Source organism: Brienomyrus brachyistius, chromosome 17, assembly GCF_023856365.1.
Source record: "Brienomyrus brachyistius isolate T26 chromosome 17, BBRACH_0.4, whole genome shotgun sequence".
Lineage (NCBI taxonomy): Eukaryota > Metazoa > Chordata > Actinopteri > Osteoglossiformes > Mormyridae > Brienomyrus > Brienomyrus brachyistius.
In genome coordinates this window covers 4,265,383-4,283,708 of record NC_064549.1, presented here as the reverse complement: position 1 = coordinate 4,283,708, position 18,326 = coordinate 4,265,383, and the positions used below count along the sequence as shown (strand labels likewise).

Below are 18,326 nucleotides of genomic sequence, written 5' to 3'. Positions count from 1 at the left end.
TTTGTAAGTTCTGAGCACCTCTCATCATCTAGATGAAACAACATTACTAACAAGTTCAGGCAGGCAAACATTATATGGTCAACTGGCACTTTAATATCATCCTATTCTACCACTGTCACCAGTCAATATAGTGCCATTGGCCACACAGTATCACCTGGCTCTACTCTGGCCCACTCTTAATATGGTTTTAATTAATTCACCTGGCAAAGTCAAGCTTTCTTCTTCCTGTGAGGCATATGCACAATATACTTTATATAGATTATCTTGCCACCACAACAAATTGTGCTTTGAAGAGAGAACCAAACACTGGCAAGAGGGTGAGAACCTGATCCCCTCCTTAGAACTCCTGATGGCCAGCAGGCTATGATGGTCAAACGGTCATTTTATTCGGTCTCATCCTGTCTTGAGTACCAACTGGCAGACAACAGAAGGCACAACAATTTTCCACAATTGTTGCTCCAGCAAAATGATCTCCATGTGGAACTTGTTTGCTTACCAACACACCACCATTAATACAGGAAGCTTGCGCTTGGTTCATAATACGTTCTGTTCTCTGCCCAGCTCCTCTCATGAAGGACAAAGAAGCACCGGCGAGAGAAAAACCTCTCATCTTCAGTGTCGTCCCCAATGCATCTTTATCAGGTTCCTTGGCAGAGGGCAGCACAGAGTGTGTCACAGCACAAGCTCTGGTCACTGCTGAAGACTGTCATCAGCTTCTATCTTAGAAGGTGGCATCCCTGAGACCACCAGAGGGGATGAGATGTCATGTGAGATGTTGCTGAGTGATGGAAACATCATCCACTGAGAGTGCAGGGCACACGGCCAACTCCACTCTGCCTTCCACCAAGTTGGAACAAAGAACCAACCTGTGTACTGGCACGGTAGAGTGGTTAAGACCAATGGCAAAAATTAGAAGAGTGTTCCCTGTATCCGTTTTCGGGAAAATGGAATAACTGACAAACTATTCAGACGAGTCGTGTATAATATGTAACAGGAGCTTTAGACTTGCTTCCCACGAGTGCCACATACCCCTCTGAAACAAAGGGCAAATAGCTGCCCTGCAGCAACCTGGGGGTTGGAGGTAGTTATACTGGGACCACATAATGTTAGTCCCAGATGGAACCAGGACAGCTACAGCCTTTGCTTTAGCAGGCACCCCCCCCCATGGTTTTCCTCTGGCAGTTGTTTTTCAGAGCCCCCCCCTTTCTGAAACAGTAATGAAAAATCTCGTCAGGCTGGGTGGCCATCTCCTCTCATCACAGGCAGGTCAGGTTGGGGGCAGCAGGGGTTCTGTGGAAATGCAGAAAAGAGCCCAAAGTCTTACTTTCAATCCACATGCTATTTCTAGAACAGTTCATACTGTCTGCTAATTCTGTGGCCTCTGCTGCAGTATGCAGATCCCACTTGGCAAGACATGTTGCCACATACACCGGGAGGATGTTTTTATATTGGTTCAAAACAAGGAGATTAAACAAGTCACTCGAGACTTCATATCTCGCAGTACAACAGCGAGAGCACTGTGTGATTATTTCTCACACAAATTCAACATGGGACTGATCTAGACACTGTTGTCATTTACAGAACTTCAGGTGTTATGTTCCGGGAAATGAATCATAAGCCTTTAAGACAGCCGATATTTACATTTGTGTAATCCTGGCTTGGACTACCTTTCTTGGGTTGTATTCAGATGCCCTTTATTGATCCTGGGGAGAATTCTGGTACATACAGCAACATATATAAACATATATATAGTGCCAAACAGACCAAGTGCAAAGCAGTACACAGTGCAACCAAGTAAGTGTAGTGCTAAGTATAAATTAATTAACTGAGTACACAAGTGAAATATCCTGAGGAGAAAAACAGGATATTGTGATGCTACAGAAATAAATATTTAAAGATCAGAATAATAAATTAGCGACTGCCAATGGGTAGCAGCTACCATTGGGCATACAGGGCATTTTCCCGGCAAGTCGATGGGGTTGTGGGCAGAGCAATTTGTCATGGGGATCACCAGCCAATCTGCACTTTTTACCATAGGTATGTATGTGTGGTGGGTCTGTATGGGCTATTTTTAATCCCAGTTTAGCTCTAGTCAAGGCTGGACCAGTGCGCAGGCTAACCACAGCTGCAGTCCAGGGCCCCATTTGTTTTTCTGGTTGTTACGGCAGCACTGTATATTGTATGTGGGGCCCCAACAATGATATCAGCTGTACTCAATGCCATTGATGCTTGCTGTGCTTTCCAGGTAAATATGCATTGCAGCTTGAGTACAGGCTCACTGACTGGCCACTCTTGAACATCCATCCACGCAAACAAGTTAAAGACTGAGTCTACATCTGCCTCAATAAATGCCGATATCAGCCGTAAATGGATAGCTACATTGAACCTGGACACAGGACCACCAGTCAAATTGCCATTACTAGGACCATTGAAAGCTTCCCCCAGCGTTTATAGTTTGATTACATGAAGGTACTGCCCTGCTCAGTTTCGAGTTCTTGTCATTTTACAGACTGCCTGGTCAGTTCCAGTCAATGTTATGCTAAAGACAAAAAGAGCCGCTAAACACTGGTGTGATTCAATCCATAACGTTTAAGTAGTTTGTTGCCAGTTGGGTGTGAATGCAGCTTTTCAAAACAAAATCACCTGTGTTCAACCATGGCAGATGACCGTCCGAGGAATCTAGCTGTTCTCAGCATTGGGAACCAGCATGCAAAAGCACTTAACTTGGATATGTTTGTGAACTACTCTGGTGCACAGCACAACATCCATCACCTTAATGTGGACAGACATGATGAGCAGATGGGTAGTGCAGAGCCTGCAGGAGCTGCACAGGTTTTTTTGCATGAACGCTGATTTGTTGTTCCTATTGTCGATTATTAAGATAAACTTGAGGAAGTGTGTATTAACAGAATGTCACAATAAATATTGTTAAAATGTATTCATGGAGCTTTTGTTTAGTACATTTACCTATAGAAGTGCAAATGTATTTTCACACGAGAACTCCCACGTCCCACCCTCCATGCCACCTCATGAAGATTTTTCTAGATCCACTACTGTTTCGGTGCTGCAAGGCAACAATGGAGAATATCCCTGTTAGAAGAAATGTTGTGTATTTAGGTATCTGTATCTCACAAAAACCATAAAGAGAGACAAAATTAAAGAGAGCATTTGTAATATCTGGCTCCAAAGGGATTTCTCTTGCTAGGATACAGTCCTTTTATCCAAGGCAGAAATACTTTTTCATTTTATATATCCCTCTTTGTCTTTGCTTGTTGATATAAAGATTTGTAAAGAAATTGATAAAATTATTTACAATTTCATTTGTAAACACAAGTCACAGAAGGTCAAACAATTTGTGTTTTCAGATAAAAAAGCTGAAGGTGGGCTGGAGCCGTTGGGCTTCTGTAACATTAACTTCATGTTTAAGATAAACTGGCTTAAAAAGTGCTTGTCTAACCCTAACTTTCTATGGAATTACATTCCTGAGAACATTTTTAAGAAAATTGGTGGTTTGTGCTTTCTATTGTCCTGTAATTTTGTGCCAGAGAAGTTGTCAATATTGTAACAATTTAATCAACAGGTGCTCTTGTCCTGGATGATGTGTTACATCCACAACTTTTAACTCCATAAAGCCTTAACCTTTTTTAACTCTGGTAACCTACTCTCATATGCTCAATTTATATACCAGTTTGATCTCTCTATTCCTATTACAGATTATAATTCAGTTATTAAAGCAAATCCCTACTTGCATAAAGTATCTAACTCTCAGTTATAGTGACATTTAAAGTATACACAGTAAACTACTCTTAGATGGGATCAACATACTTGATAAAAATATTATAAATCCATCCATCCATCCATCCATCCATCCATCATCTTCCGCTTAATCCGGGGTCGGGTCGCGGGGGCAGCAGTCTCAGCAGGGAAGCCCAGACTTCCCTCTCCCCGGCCACTTCATCCAGCTCCTCTGGGGGGATCCCGAGGCGTTCCCAGGCCAGCCAGGAGACAAAGGCTCTCCAGCGTGTCCTGGGTCTTCCCCAGGGTCTCCTCCCAGTGGGACATGCCCGGAACACCTCCCCAGGGAGGCATCCCGGAGGCATCCTAATCAGATGCCCGAGCCACCTCATCTGGCTCCTCTCGATGTGGAGGAGCAGCGGCTCTACTCTGAGTCCCTCCCGAATGACTGAGCTCCTCACCCTATCTCTAAGGGAGAGCCCAGCCACCCTGCGGAGGAAACTCATTTCGGCCGCTTGCACCCGCGATCTCGTTCTTTCGGTCACTACCCATAGCTCATTACCATAGGTGAGAGTAGGAATGTAGATCGACTGGTAAATCGAGAGCTTTGCCTTTTGGCTCAGCTCTCTCTTCACCATGACAGACCGATGCAGTGCCCGCATGACTGCTGACGCCGCACCGATCCGCCTGTCGACCTCCCGTTCCATCGTTCCCCCACTCATGAACAAGATCCCGAGATACTTAAACTCCTCCACTTGGGGGAGGACCCCATCCCCAACCCGGAGAGAGCATTCTACCCTTTTCCGGCTGAGAACCATGGTCTCGGATTTGGAGGTGCTGATTCTCATCCCAGCCGCTTCACACTTGGCTGCGAACTGCTCCAGTGAGAGCTAAAGGTCACGGTCCGATGAGGCCAACAGAACCACATCATCTGCAAAAAGCAGAGACCTAATCCTGAGGTCACCGAACCGGACACCCTCAACGCCCTGGCTGCGCCTAGAAATTCTGTCCATTAAAGCTATGAACAGAATCGGTGACAAAGGGCAGCCCTGACGGAGTCCAACCCTCACAGGAAACAAGTCCGACTTATTGACGCCCATGCGGACCAGGCCCTAGCACCGGTCATACAGGGACCGAACCGCCCTTAAAAGGAAGCCCGGTACCCCATACTCCCGGAGCACTCCCCACAGGACTCCTCGAGGTACACGGTCGAATGCCTTCTCCAAGTCCACAAAACACATGTAGACTGGTCGGGCAAACTCCCATGAACCCTCCAAAACCCTGCTGAGAGTATAGAGCTAGTCCACTGTTCCACGGCCAGGGCGAAAACTACACTGCTCCTCCTGAATCCGAGATTCGACAATCCGGCGGACCCTCCTCTCCAGGACCCCTGAATAGACCTTACCAGGGAGGCTGAGGAGTGTGATCCCCCTATAATTGGAGCACACCCTCCGGTCCCCTTTCTTAAAGAGGGGGACCACCACCCCGGTCTGCCAGTCCAGAAGCACTGCCCCCGATGTCCACGCAATGCCGCACATGCGTGTCAGCCAGGACAGCCCCACAGCATCCAGAGCCTTGAGGAACTCCGGGCGAATATCATCCACCCCCGGGGCCCGGCCACCGAGGAGCTTTTTGACCACCTCAGTGACCTCCGCCCCAGAAATAGGCGAGTCCACCCCCAAGTCCCCACACTCTGCTTCCATATCGGAAGGCATGTCGGTGAGATTGAGGAGGTCTTCGAAGTATTCCTTCCACCGACCCAAAACGTCCCGAGTTGAGGTCAGAAGCGCACCATCCCCACCATAAATAGTGTTGATGCTGCACCGCTTTCCCGCCCGGAGCTGTCGGATGGTGAACCAGAATCTCCTCGAAGCCATCCGGAAGTCGTTCTCCATGGCCTCACCAAACTCCTCCCACACCCGAGTTTTTGCCTCAGCAACCGCCAAAGCCACATCCTGCTTGACCTGCCGGTACCTGTCAGCTGCGTCTGGAGTCCCACAGGCCAAAAAGGCCCGATAGGACTCCTTCTTCAGCTTGACGACATCCCTTACCACCGCTGTCCACCAGCAGGTTCGGGGATTGCCGCCGCGACAGGCACCGACCACCTTACGGCCGCAGCTCCGGCCAGCCGCCTCCACAATGGAGGCACGGAACATGGCCCATTCGGACTTAATGTCCCCTGCCTCCCCCGGGATTTGGGAGGAGTTCTGCCGGAGGTAGGAGTTGAAACTCTCCCTGACAGGGGATTCCGCCAGATGTTCCCAGCAGACCCTCACTATACGCTTGGGCCTGCCAGGCCTGGCCGGCTTCCTCCCCCACCAGTGGAGCCAACCCACCACCAGGTAGTGATTGGTTGACAGCTCCACCCCTCTCTTCAACCGAGTGTCCAAGACATGTGGCCACAAGTCTGACGACACGACTACAAAGTCGATCATCGAACTGCGGCCTAGGGTGTCCTGGTGCCAAGTGCACATATGGACACCCTTATGCTTGAACATGGTGTTCATTATGGACAATCCGTGACGAGCACAGAAGTCCAATAACAAAACACCGCTCGGGTTCAGATTGGGGGGGGGCGTTCCTCCCAATCACGCCCCTCCAGGTCTCACTGTCATTGCCCACGTGAGCTTTGAAGTCCCCCAGCAGAACAAGAGAGTCCCCAGGAGGAGCGCTCTCCAACACCCCTTCCAAGGACTCCAAGAAGGGTGGGTATTCTGAACTGCCATTTGGCACATAAGCGCAAACAAAAGTCAGAACCCGTCCCCCTACCTGAAGGCGAAGGGAGGCTACCCTCTCGTCCACTGCGGTAAACCCCAATGTACAGGCACCCAGCCTGGGGGCAATAAGTATGCCCACGCCCGCTCAGCGCCTCTCCCCGTGGGCAACTCCAGAGTGGAAAAGGGTCCAACCCCCCTCAGGGAGACTGGTTCCAGAGCCCAAGCCGGAACTTCACAACCTCGCGCATCAGCTCAGGCTCCTTCCCCATCAGAGAGGTGACATTCCATGTCCCTAGAGCTAGCTTCTGTAGCCGAGGATCGGACTGCCAAGGTCCCTGCCTTTGGCCGCCACCCAAATCACATCGCACCCGACCCCTATGGGCCCTCCCATGGATGGTGAGCCCATTGTTATATTATAAATATATCAGGGAATTTCTTTACAATCAAACTAAAGTTGTACCAAGAGGGAAGTTATATTGGGGATCAATTATAGATGATATCTCATGAAAAAAAGCTTGGTTACTCCCTTATAAAGATGCAATCTCAAATAAGGCCAGGGCAATCCATTTAAAATATTACAGTGCATTTACCCAGTTAACCACTTTGTTGCCAGGTTTGCTGATGTCACAGATCTCTGGACTTAATGCAATCAATCAAAAGACACCATTTCCCATTTGTTTTTCATTTGTAATGTGGTACAATTATTTTGGTCAGACCTGGGTGAACACATTTTTAGTTTTTGCTCTTATACCTTTACATTAAAAGATATAAGCTGTTACTTTATTGCCCCAAATAGCATCTTGCAACATGTGGGTATTTTTTTCATTCATAAGCGGAAACACCAGACACCCCACCTATTCTAGAGGCATTTCTACTAGAAATGGATAATATTTTGGGTTCGAAGAAACTCATAAGCAATTGCAAAAGTGCTTTACTATCATCTCGTTATTCAGCTCTCACTGGTCAGAACTCTTGAATGCATTTAATGTATGTAATTCAGGAGTGTGGATAATACCTACATTATTATTATTGGAATGTTTTCCCTTTTTTGTTTTTTATTGTCACACCTTGTTAAAGGACTGTTGTATGATTGTGCCTGATGCTGTGTACTGTAACCTGTATTCTTTGTTAAAATAAATTTAAAAGAAGGCACTGGCACCAACACCAAAGCGGGTCCCAAATACGTCCACTAATTTCAGTATTTGCTCACATGGGACATTTGACATCAGTGTATCCCATTGAAACCATAGTATCGTATGTAACATATGTGGCGCATTTAGGGTTTATATGGACATGATCCAGGAAAGAGGCACGGTCCCAAACCATGTGTATTATGGGTATCACCCATGACTGAGACTCACAATTACTCCCACCTGCAGCGCACAGCAAAGGAAAGGGCAGCAGGAAAAAAGAGGGAAGGCTCAAGCTTAGGGTCAGGGTCCGTTATACAGGGTTAGGGTTAGGGTCAGGGTCCGTTATACAGGGTTAGGGTTAGGGTCAGGGTCTGTTATACAGGACACTGAATCAGAAAGCATGACATCCAGCACACAAAGGAAGAATTTTATTGCGATTCGTAAAAAAACATAAACCTAATGAAGCCACCCCGGAAGTACTCTTCTTTCAGGCAATTTAACGCTCAGCCAAAGAAGCACTTACAGCACTACACATAATAATGTTACATGAAATCCACATGCTATCTAACAAAGTGGGATTCACCCCAATTCAGGCAAATACATATGATTCTTGCTGACATTTTTGCTACATTTGCTGACATAAAACCACCCCCCATCCTCGGAAAAAGCTTCCTTGCTGTCTCCAGTCCACACAGTGAAATACGGGAAACTCATCTATAAAGTACTGAACTGCCTGAATGTGCCGGGGTATCCGTGCCTCCCTGATGTCACTGGGAACGCCGTCCTCTTCTATAAAACTCTTCACAGCTGTATTTCAATACATGTAATGTATAGGCCTAGATTACATATCATGTAACATGGCATAAGCTACCAGGACCATGAAATGAAATGAAAAAACAGATTTTAGAGCTCATGTTTCAAATGCATTTATTCATGAACTGGACTGCAAATAAAAGCGTGAGCAATAAACCCAAGGCTGTAGATTAAAATCATACAATTTCGGCCACTGGGTGTTGCAAGTATGTCAGCAAGTAGTTGCTCAGTTTACATTCTGCTACATTTAACGTTCCAGTTCTTCATTTCTCTACACACAAGTATGTGGTAATTCGGATAACTACTCTCCCAATGGGATACATGATGTTATGTTTATAAATGCAGGCAGTATGCAGGCGATGAACAAGATTTGTTCCCTGAGTCTGTCTTTAAGTTGAATTTGTATAATAATAATAATAATAATAATAATAATAATAATAATAATAATAATAATAATAATAATAATAACGTAGGCAGTGGTGTCTTAATGGTTGGGGAAGCCCTGCCCCCCGGGCGTTGATTTAGCTGCCCCCTGCTATGTCACAATGTCACATATGGGTTAAATACAGAAAACACATTTCGTTGTTGTGCGCTGTGTGCTGTGGTGTGTCAACAATGACCACTGATCTTCAAATTCTAATAATAATAAAATGAACTGTACTGTACCACAAACCAAGAATTCATAGAAGTTGCACAGTGTTTTTATGAGTCTCACAAAGTAGGGTGTGTGTTCGTTATTACAAACCATTGTATTTACAGGCATTATATGCAGTCTGTTGGTAAGTACGAGCTGTCCGTAAGTCAGATGTTCTTAACCCGGGGACTGCCTGTAACACCTAATAAACCTAATAAATCTTCACTATCTACAGATGACCACATTCTTTTTGTCAAGAAAGCAGGTTAAATCTCAGTTTCTCCATATCTTAATATACGGCACAAACACTAGGTAAATTAATATCTGCTCTGCTAATAGTTTCACTACGTAGTGAAACAATTAACCTGTCAATTAGACAATGCTCATACGGATCACATGACAGCTGTACTGCAAATTACAGCCAGAAGTGACAAAACATTTTGAAACTTGGTATTTAAGGCATTAGATGAGGCTCAAGTTATGAGAAATAAACTAAAATCTTTTCTACAAATAGTTTCACTACGTGGTGAAACCATTAACTTTTCTATTAATCAGTGCTCACACGGATCACATGACAACTTTACTGAAAATTTCAGCCAGTTCTGGCAAAACTTTTTGAAACTCATCATTTAAAAGCTTGAGACAAGGGAGAAATTGAGAACAGCAGGTAAACACGATATACACTATATTGCCAAAAGTATTGGGATACCCCTCCAAATCATTGAATTCAGGTGTTCCAATCCCTTCTATAGCCACAGGTGTATAAAACCAAGCACCTAGACATGCAGACTGCTTCTACAAACATTTGCGAAAGAATGGATCGCTCTCAGGAGCTCAGTAAATTCAAGCGTGGTACCGTGATAGGATGCCACTTGTGCAATAAGTCCATTCGTGAAATTTCCGTGCTACTAAGTATTACACAGTCAACTGTTAGTGGTATTAAAGCAAAGTGGAAACAATTGGGAACAACAGTATCCACAAAGTGGTAGCCCATGTAAAATCACAAACTGAGGACAATGCATGCTGGGGCGCACAGTGTGCAGAAGTCGCCAACTGTCTGTAGAGTCAATAGCTACAGACCTCCTAGCTTCAGAACTACATGTGGCCTTCAGATTAGCTCAAGAACAGTGCGTAGAGAAGTTCACGGAATTGGTTTCCATGGCCGAGTGGCTGCATCCAAGCCTTACATCACCAAGTGCAATGATGAACGTTGGATGCAGTGATGTAAAGCACGCCTCCACTGCATTCTAGAGCAGTGGAGACATGTTCTCTGGAGTGACGAATCACACCTCTCTGTCTGGTAATCCAATGGTTGAGTCTGGGTTTGGTGGTTGCCAGCAAAACGGTACTTGCCTGACTGCATTGTGCCGCATGTAAAGTTTGGTGGAGGGGGATTATGGTGTGGGGTTGTTTTTCAGGGGTTGGGCTTGGGCCCTTAGTTCCAGTGAAAGGAACTCTTAATGCTGCAGCATTCAAAGGCATTTTGGACAATTTCATGCTCCCAACTTTGTGGGAACAGTTTGGGGACGGCCCCTTCCTTTTCCAACATGACTGCGCACCAGTGCACAAAGCAAGGTCCATAAGGACATGGATGAGCAAGTCTGGTTTAGAGGAACTTGACTGGCCTGAACAGAGCCCTGATCTCAACCCAATAGAACAACTTTGGAATGAATTAGAATGGAGACGGCAACTCAGGCCTTCTTGTTCAATATCTGTGCCTGACCTCACAAATGCTCTCCTGGAAGAATGGTCAAAAATTCCCATAAACACACTCCTACACCTTGTGGACAGCCTTCCTAGAAGAGATTAAACTGTTATAGCTGCAAAGGGTGGGCCAACTCCATATTAAAGCCTAAAGAATGGGATGTCATTAAAGTTCATGTGTGTTTAAAGGCAGATGTCCCAATACTTTTGGCAATATATGTATCTCCCTGAGGCCTAAACACCTACCGTGTCATTTCCTGTGGCCCAACTCTTTCCTTCCTGTCAATGTCAATTTCCTTCTCCATGATATAGGACTCTTACAACATGGACTGGAGACTCATCTCTTCAGACATTTGGTATAAACAAACAGTTTTTTTTTTAAATTATAGAAATTTATATGCACCAGTGAGCAAAAACCTTATGACCACCCACATATCGAGTGAAACTGTAAAAATATCTGGGATATAAGAGACAATATGCCAACATTTATGTACTTGTAGTCAATGTGTCAAATGCAGAAGAAAGGGGTAGGGATGAAAATATGAGTGACTTTGACAAGGGCCAAATCGTGACTGACTCACAGCCTCTCCATAACGTCAAGGCTGATCGAGTGAATGAAGGCAATCCTGTCTGGTATAAAGCAGAAGGGCTACGCAGGTACACATTGGTCATAATCTTAATTATGGGCACAAGAGTAATGTTTCGTGACTGAGCACATTGAGCAATGCTTAGACACGTGGTTCCAACTCATTCCACAGCTGCCTGAGGGTTGCTGACATGGGAACTGTGGAAAACATTTGTTATGAAGTTGCATTTCTCACAGTTGTGCTGAATATTAAAAAAAGAGCGTAAATGTATTGGGAAGATAAATAAACTTATACAGATGAGAAGTGTCTTCGTTTTTAGAGAAAGATAAGAATTTGAAGTATAGATTTTACCATAACTTGTGATTATAGCCATAACGACTGTGCAATTCAAGAAGAAAATTGTTTATTTTGTGCACTTTGTAAAAGTTTCTGACAGTCTTCACCCCCCCACCCCCCCGGGGTGGCCACTGCACAAAGGATAAGCGATTCCGTAAAACAAAGAAGACATTTATATTACTACAAATTAACATCACATGAATGACATGGCTTTTCACATGACCTCACCCCACCCTGCCTTACAACAGTGAACAGTCTTTAGCCAAAAAATCGTTCACCTGGCAGCCATGGTGACAGCGATGGTATAAATAGAGCACAGGTGACAGGTGACGACAGGGAGCCTCAGACCAACACGGCAGGCAGAATGGCCTTGGCAGGGATGACTGTGGTCTCTCTGATAACTCTGGGCACCCTATTTCTGGTCCCACATGTCGAAGCAGGTGGCGCAGTAACAGGTGAGAATGTTATTTATTTTTACTCTTATATTCTACAACTTTTTTTCGGATGATTTAACTGTAAATGAAAAACTATGTGACTTACCTTTGCAATTTGTACTGGATTTTCAGAATTGGCGTACTCAATCAGTATAACTGTTTTCAACCGAATCTCACATGCCCCCAATAAGACTTTCAGTGTGGAAGTCGCCGATAAGGGAATACTCCGGGGTGCCATGAGACGACTGAGTGGTCATGATTATGACTTCAGGTCAAGACAAAATGATTCCTGTAAATATAGAATTTTAGATTAAATGAAACTAATTTTGCATTTTGGTTCAAGCTTACCCCCATGTCTCCATAGGTACGAGGTATTAGAGAATGATGATTATGGTCCTTTCCTGAGAAGCATCAATGGTGACTTAGCTGACCCTGAACACAACATCTACTGGAGGCTTTGGATTGAGCGTGCCAATGGAAGGGTCTTCAAACCCAAAAATGGTGAGTGAGGATGGAAGAACTCAACCTGCGATACATCACTGACCCTAATCTGACATAAACTGATGGAAAGAAAAGTTACTTTGTAGTGTGACTTAAACTGATCCTGAAATAGCAAGTATGAAGATTTACTGATTTGTTAATGTGAGGGAAAAAAAAATCACTGATGAAGTCAGACAGATCACATTGCGAGGAAACTGTGGAATTGAAGATCTGGTGAATTTATAAAAATAGTGACATTTATTAGTAAACAAAAGACTAAGTAAATCACCTAAAAAACTGCCTGTGCCTGTGAATGGAAGATTGCTGGTTCAAGCCCATCTTCGGCAGAATGATGATGTCTGGGGGCTCTTGAGCAAGGCCCTTAACCCCCAGCTCCCTGGGGGCCACTGCAGGTGGCTGCCCTTCGCTGCCAAGCTTTCTCTCACCTACATGTGTGTTTGTGTGTAGTTTAGGCCAAAGGAGAATTTCCGCACAGGGAGCAGTAAGGTGCCTTTATTATTATTATTATTATTAGCACCCAACTTGCAATGGTATCCAGAAACTAATGGTTGTGTTGTGTCCCCATTTCCAGGATTCGCTTGCTTCATCCCAAAACCAGACGACCACGCCGTCTTTATATATGACCAGTGGTGAAGACGTTCAGCAGTTTGGAGAAGGATCAGGCTTGAGAGAGATTTTGCAGCACATGAAAGCCTGACCCTTGGAGCTGCCGCTGTCAGTGAAATAAATTCATCAAAAAGAAAAAAACAAATACTCTTCATGATGTCATTATTCAGTTCAATAACTGACCGACACATATATGCAGGATGAACAAATTCTCTTGTGAACAGTTCAGACAAAAACCCACTGAACACACAAACCTTTTCATCACATCATTTATTTGACTTATAGTTTTAGCATCTAGAGACCAGGTGAAATAATTCAGAGGTGAAAAGCTTCATGGAAGGTGAAGCTGCCTCATGTAACTGTTTGGTCATGATTCCAGCACAAGGTCAGTAGTCACACCTACACTTTCTTTAAGGGTTCGGGGTAAAACAGAACTTTAGATTTTCAGGATCAGAGCAAGTCCTTGTCTGCTGTATGAAAACCAACATGGATGACATCAAAGGAACCATCTGTGAGGACACCTGTCATATAATCTAACAATGTTTCATATGACAAAGTTTCAGAGAACCTTCAGATGGAGACCTACAGTTACAGCTCGGCCTACTCTTCCTTTCTTGAGCATGATTTGAAATTCTTTCTGCTTCTTGTTTATAAAGTATGTATGCATTTTCTGTCCATTAATTAACACAATCTAATGCATTTACTTTAACCTAGTTCATTTAATCTGTCTGTAGGCATTTTAAATGCCATTTTGCATATATAATTCAAAATTGTCATAATTTTGAGGCTCCTTCACATTCAAAGTTTGAACAAAAAAATAAAAGGAAAAAAGTTACGATTTCAATTCAGTACATTCTTAAAAACTAAAAAGGCAGATACCAAACTGAATAAAACCTAAATCCCAGAGAGGATGTTGTGGTGTCCCTCAGAATTCCATCCATGCCATTTACACATCATAGAAGAGACGTACCAGGTGATAGCGAATCCCAAAAGCCACAGCGCTCCCAAGCACCTGCAGAGAAGCGGGGGCAGATCAGACAGCCATGCAACAAACAAGATCCCAGGACGAATAAATGTGGCGTCATACAACAGCACCTGTGTGAGCAGCATTACGCTCGTCAGGGTTCTTTCATGCATGGGTCCCAGAACCTTCAGCACCAGGTTGATGAGGGTCATGTTGTTGCATTGTACAAACTCTCCATCTCCCTCTAGGCCTTGCTGCACATCTACAAGCTTTAATGTCTCTGCCACCTACTGGGAAAAAAAGCAAACTGCAGTAAAATCAAAAAACACTAAAAACAGAAAAGGCCCATCAGTGATCTGATTTATTAATGTGCAAGTAAGAATAAAGCAGAAATCTTTCTTCCTTAAATTGTGGGGCAGATCTCCCCAAGACACTCAGAGTGACGCATTAAAGGTGGTTAATGAGAGGAGGGGCTGCCAACCTGCCCATAAACACGGTTTACCTTTAGAATGAGGGCTCCTAATTTGCAGAGGTCCTTCTTCTTAAATTTGGAGTAGCTCATGCCCAGTTTTCCTGTTTCAGGATTTAGTCTTCACTCAGCAGCCCAAACAGAGGAAAAACACTTTGCTTCAATCCTCTGTCTCACAGGCATCTGGCCAAAAAAAGACCCACCATCGTATCAGGGTGACCCCGGCTTACCTGGGCAGACGGTGTCGTGGGCAGGGAACCAGGTGGAAGAGCTGAGGCAGCGAGTACAGGAAGTTAAGCACTTGAGGTATGAAGAAGAGCAGCATAGTCTTGCTGAAGTGGCCCAGTATTCCAACCACAGCAAAGGTCATCCCAGCAAAATAGCAGAAGGTGTCACCCACAAACACTGCTGATGGGTACCTGGAGCCAAGACAGAGGGCGATCCATATCTGATACTCAAAAAACAAGTCTTTTAAAACCTGTGGCCAACATGCCATAACAAATCATTTAAGATCTAGAAAAGATCAAACAAACCAGTTGTGGTAGAAGAGAGCCAGCGTGGTGAAGAAGAAGGGGATCATGAAGTAAAGGGAGAAAATGTGGTCGTCTCTGAAGTCACCTGTACCAGGTAGAAATGAATTCAGTTACAAAACCCATGGCAAACACAACTGGAACGCACTCAATGGAAACAGAAAGTATTAGGATCATCAGTCAGTTAATTTGATGTATAAAAGCACAAATACGCTGACATTCTACATTCAGGATTCGATTTACAGTGAATCACAAGTCAATGTGCAAATCCCAAAGCTCTTTGAACTTCAGCAAAAATGTTTCGCTCATCCAGTTCCTTTGCCATAGTACCACCTGTTGACCCATCTGGGAATCCATGCCTCTCACCATTCAACTCCAGCATGTTGAAGACTATGAGGGAGCCTGAGATGAAGAGAGCTTGCCCAGACTCTATGCCATTGATGCCAGCCAGTATGTTGATGGCATTGGTACAGAACACAGCCAACATCCCCATGTACACATAGTACAGGATCCCTGAGGAACCACAGAGAAAAGGAATGCAGTGCAACAACAAAATCTTCATCACACTGGTCCAACATAAATTGAATCCACTGTCTATAAATGACTAAACTGCAGTTTTTCACAACCTGAAATTGCATCTGTGGATTAAATCGGTTACTAAAATATTGGTTCCTAAAATATTTTTATCATGATTATTTGCAAAATAACTGTGACAATTAGCAGTACAATACTCTAAGGTACTCCAACAACGTACACTACATTACTGTTAGGTACTCCTAAAAGGTACAGTACATTACTGTTGGGTATTCCTACAAGGTACAGTACATTAAACTAAGGAACTCCTACAAGAGGTCTGTCCAGGCACTTGAGACTGCAACCCTCAGGTTCCATGTCTATGTCTAACCAGCATGTCAGTTGCTCTGAGCACAACCAGCAACTGGTCTGGAATAACGAACCCACCCAGGTCAAGGTGCATGCCCAGCAGAGCACGGAAGGGCTTGGGCACCACAATGAGAGTGTTGCCAAAGTTGGTGAAGTAGACCATGAGCAAGGGCAATGAGGCCACCGTGGGCAGGAGCAGCTTGTGGCGCCAACGGAGGTTCAGCACATCATCGGCAAAACCCAGGAAGATCATGCAGCAGATCGCTAGCAGGGCACCAATCAACTGAACAAACTGCCACAAAGGTCAAAGCGATCAATGGGACACATCATCCAATGCTACCAAAGCCTGAGAGCTTACACTCCACAACTGTGCGGACTGAAGGCAGGCTAATTCACTAGGCCTTGCCAAGTTGAAATAACATAGTATCACAATACTTTCATTATATGACTAAAACAAATCAAATATTTAAATATCAGCAAGCACCATGTTTGGAGAGCACAAGAATTTCTCCCCGTGAACAAGGAACCTCTAATAAGCTGTTTGCATTGTTCAACAGACAAAAATGGAAAAAATAGAGATATTACTCCTTACCTCATCATGAGGGAAAGCCTTACACTGCTCCCCCATGAAACAGCTGAGAAAGGGCACCGGGATGAAGCAGAAGAGGATGATGAGGAACACTGTTCCACTGATGACACCTTGAGATTCAGGACTAAGAGATGAGAGAGAACTAATCCCATTAATTGCTAAAAGCATGTTTCCTGCACTAGGAAACTAAAAGGTACAAAATACTGTACCTATATTTAAAGCACTATTAATATCACATGCTTCATTTCAGTCCAACAGATTTTTTTTAACTCAGCAAGTAGTACATTAGTAGTAGAAACGTTTACCATGGAAAGGACAACTGAAAAGTCATTACAGAGGCTCACTCACATCTCCGTTTTCTTGGTTTTATTCAGGTCCATGCCAAACAATCTGGCCGTAATGAAATGCTCTTTGAAAGCTGGAATGAGCTTTACTGTGGCCAAACATCCCAGCACAGACAAGCAGAGGTTGATCAGAAGCGGGAGCACTGGCAACTGGGACATCTTTATATCAAACGAAAAAACCTACTTTGTTGAGAACGACTGAAAACAAGAAAAGGCGCTTGGTCTAACTGGTAGTTACCTATGTACTAAACGGATCGAACCGTTTCCTACATCTACAGATTACATGCTTCCAACAAACACAAACAGTTTTCTTCCCATGGCATTTAAATCGCTGTTTGATTATGCATTATGTACATACATAGTACATATCGCGTACCAATACAGTCCTGATGTATAAAGTAAGATTTAATAATGAGCTACCTATCACTTTTACCATAAAGCAGAGTCACTTGGAAAACTATTTTAGCTACGTCATTAGCTAGTTGACAGATGAGAGAATAATTTCAATAAATTAACAAATGAATCGGTCGATCTTTAACTTAGTTAAGCAGTTTAGGCTAATTAGCAAAAACGACAATCATATCATTTTTTAATCTAATAATGCAATGAACGCCGTGTAACTATTTCTACTCTGAGTCCCATAACTACTGTTTGAGAATCTAATAAACATGCTGTCTCAACATGACAGCTCTCTTTGAGAAAACTCCGGTTTGCAATTGTTCCTGGTCGAGCTGTAGGACCAATTCTCCAGTTACACGTCTACTTCCGGTTATATTAACACGTAGATTCGCCTTTAGAGAAAAAAATAAACAAAATAGTACAGAAAGCCCAGCTTAACTAAACATAATTCTCTTTGATTACACAACACACAATTTATAAGATGGAAATATTAGGTAAAATGAGGTCCTAATATGTGTAAGGTGTACACGGACATACTTATTGGTGACACATTAGCGGAAGGCGTCTTATTGACTCCGCCCCGAACCACAGAAATCCTGTACCGGAGGTAGTGCGGCTCCTTGTGCCCCTCAGCGAACACACACAAGTACGCACCGATGTGTCACTAACAAAGTTTTTGTCTTTTAAATAAGTACAGTAACACTTTATTCTTGAAGCAGTTTACTTCTGTGCTACGATCTTACATTCGAGGTATTTAGTCACAATCAACCTTACCTTTTCAGCCAGGATTGCTTTACTTGACCCTATTAGAAAGCGTCCAGCGGTGAAAATGAGTAATGAACTGCTTCGCTACATTGAAGATCAATGTATTGTCAAAGAAGACAGCGGACTTTTCGTTTCTCGTGTTTTAAGGGAAACAAACTTTATTTATTTATTTACTTTATTTTGC

The 18,326-nt window shown here is 43.9% G+C and overlaps 1 protein-coding gene across 14 annotated transcripts in view; it reads right to left on the bottom strand.

Moving 5' to 3' along the window:
- The window catches only part of dpagt1 (dolichyl-phosphate (UDP-N-acetylglucosamine) N-acetylglucosaminephosphotransferase 1 (GlcNAc-1-P transferase)), a 39,497-nt gene extending 21,600 nt beyond the window's left edge, over positions 1-17,897 (bottom strand). For 5 of the 14 annotated variants that reach the window (XM_048982175.1, XM_048982174.1, XM_048982169.1 and 2 more), the window contains exons 1-7: positions 16,983-17,894; positions 16,638-16,758; positions 16,124-16,337; positions 15,530-15,676; positions 15,167-15,251; positions 14,864-15,052; positions 14,667-14,754 (exon numbers count right to left, since the gene is read on the bottom strand). In XM_048982175.1, coding sequence (XP_048838132.1) covers positions 14,667-14,754; positions 14,864-15,052; positions 15,167-15,251; positions 15,530-15,676; positions 16,124-16,337; positions 16,638-16,758; positions 16,983-17,137 — 999 coding nt within the window. In that variant the 5' untranslated portion in view covers positions 17,138-17,894. Of the gene's footprint in view, positions 1-13,453; positions 14,213-14,295; positions 14,455-14,666; positions 14,755-14,863; positions 15,053-15,166; positions 15,252-15,529; positions 15,677-16,123; positions 16,338-16,637; positions 16,759-16,982 lie in introns of those variants that run through there. The other 9 variants (XM_048982173.1, XM_048982166.1, XM_048982167.1 and 6 more) reach the window with 6 other exon arrangements.
- Between the last annotated feature and the right edge of the window lie 429 nt (positions 17,898-18,326).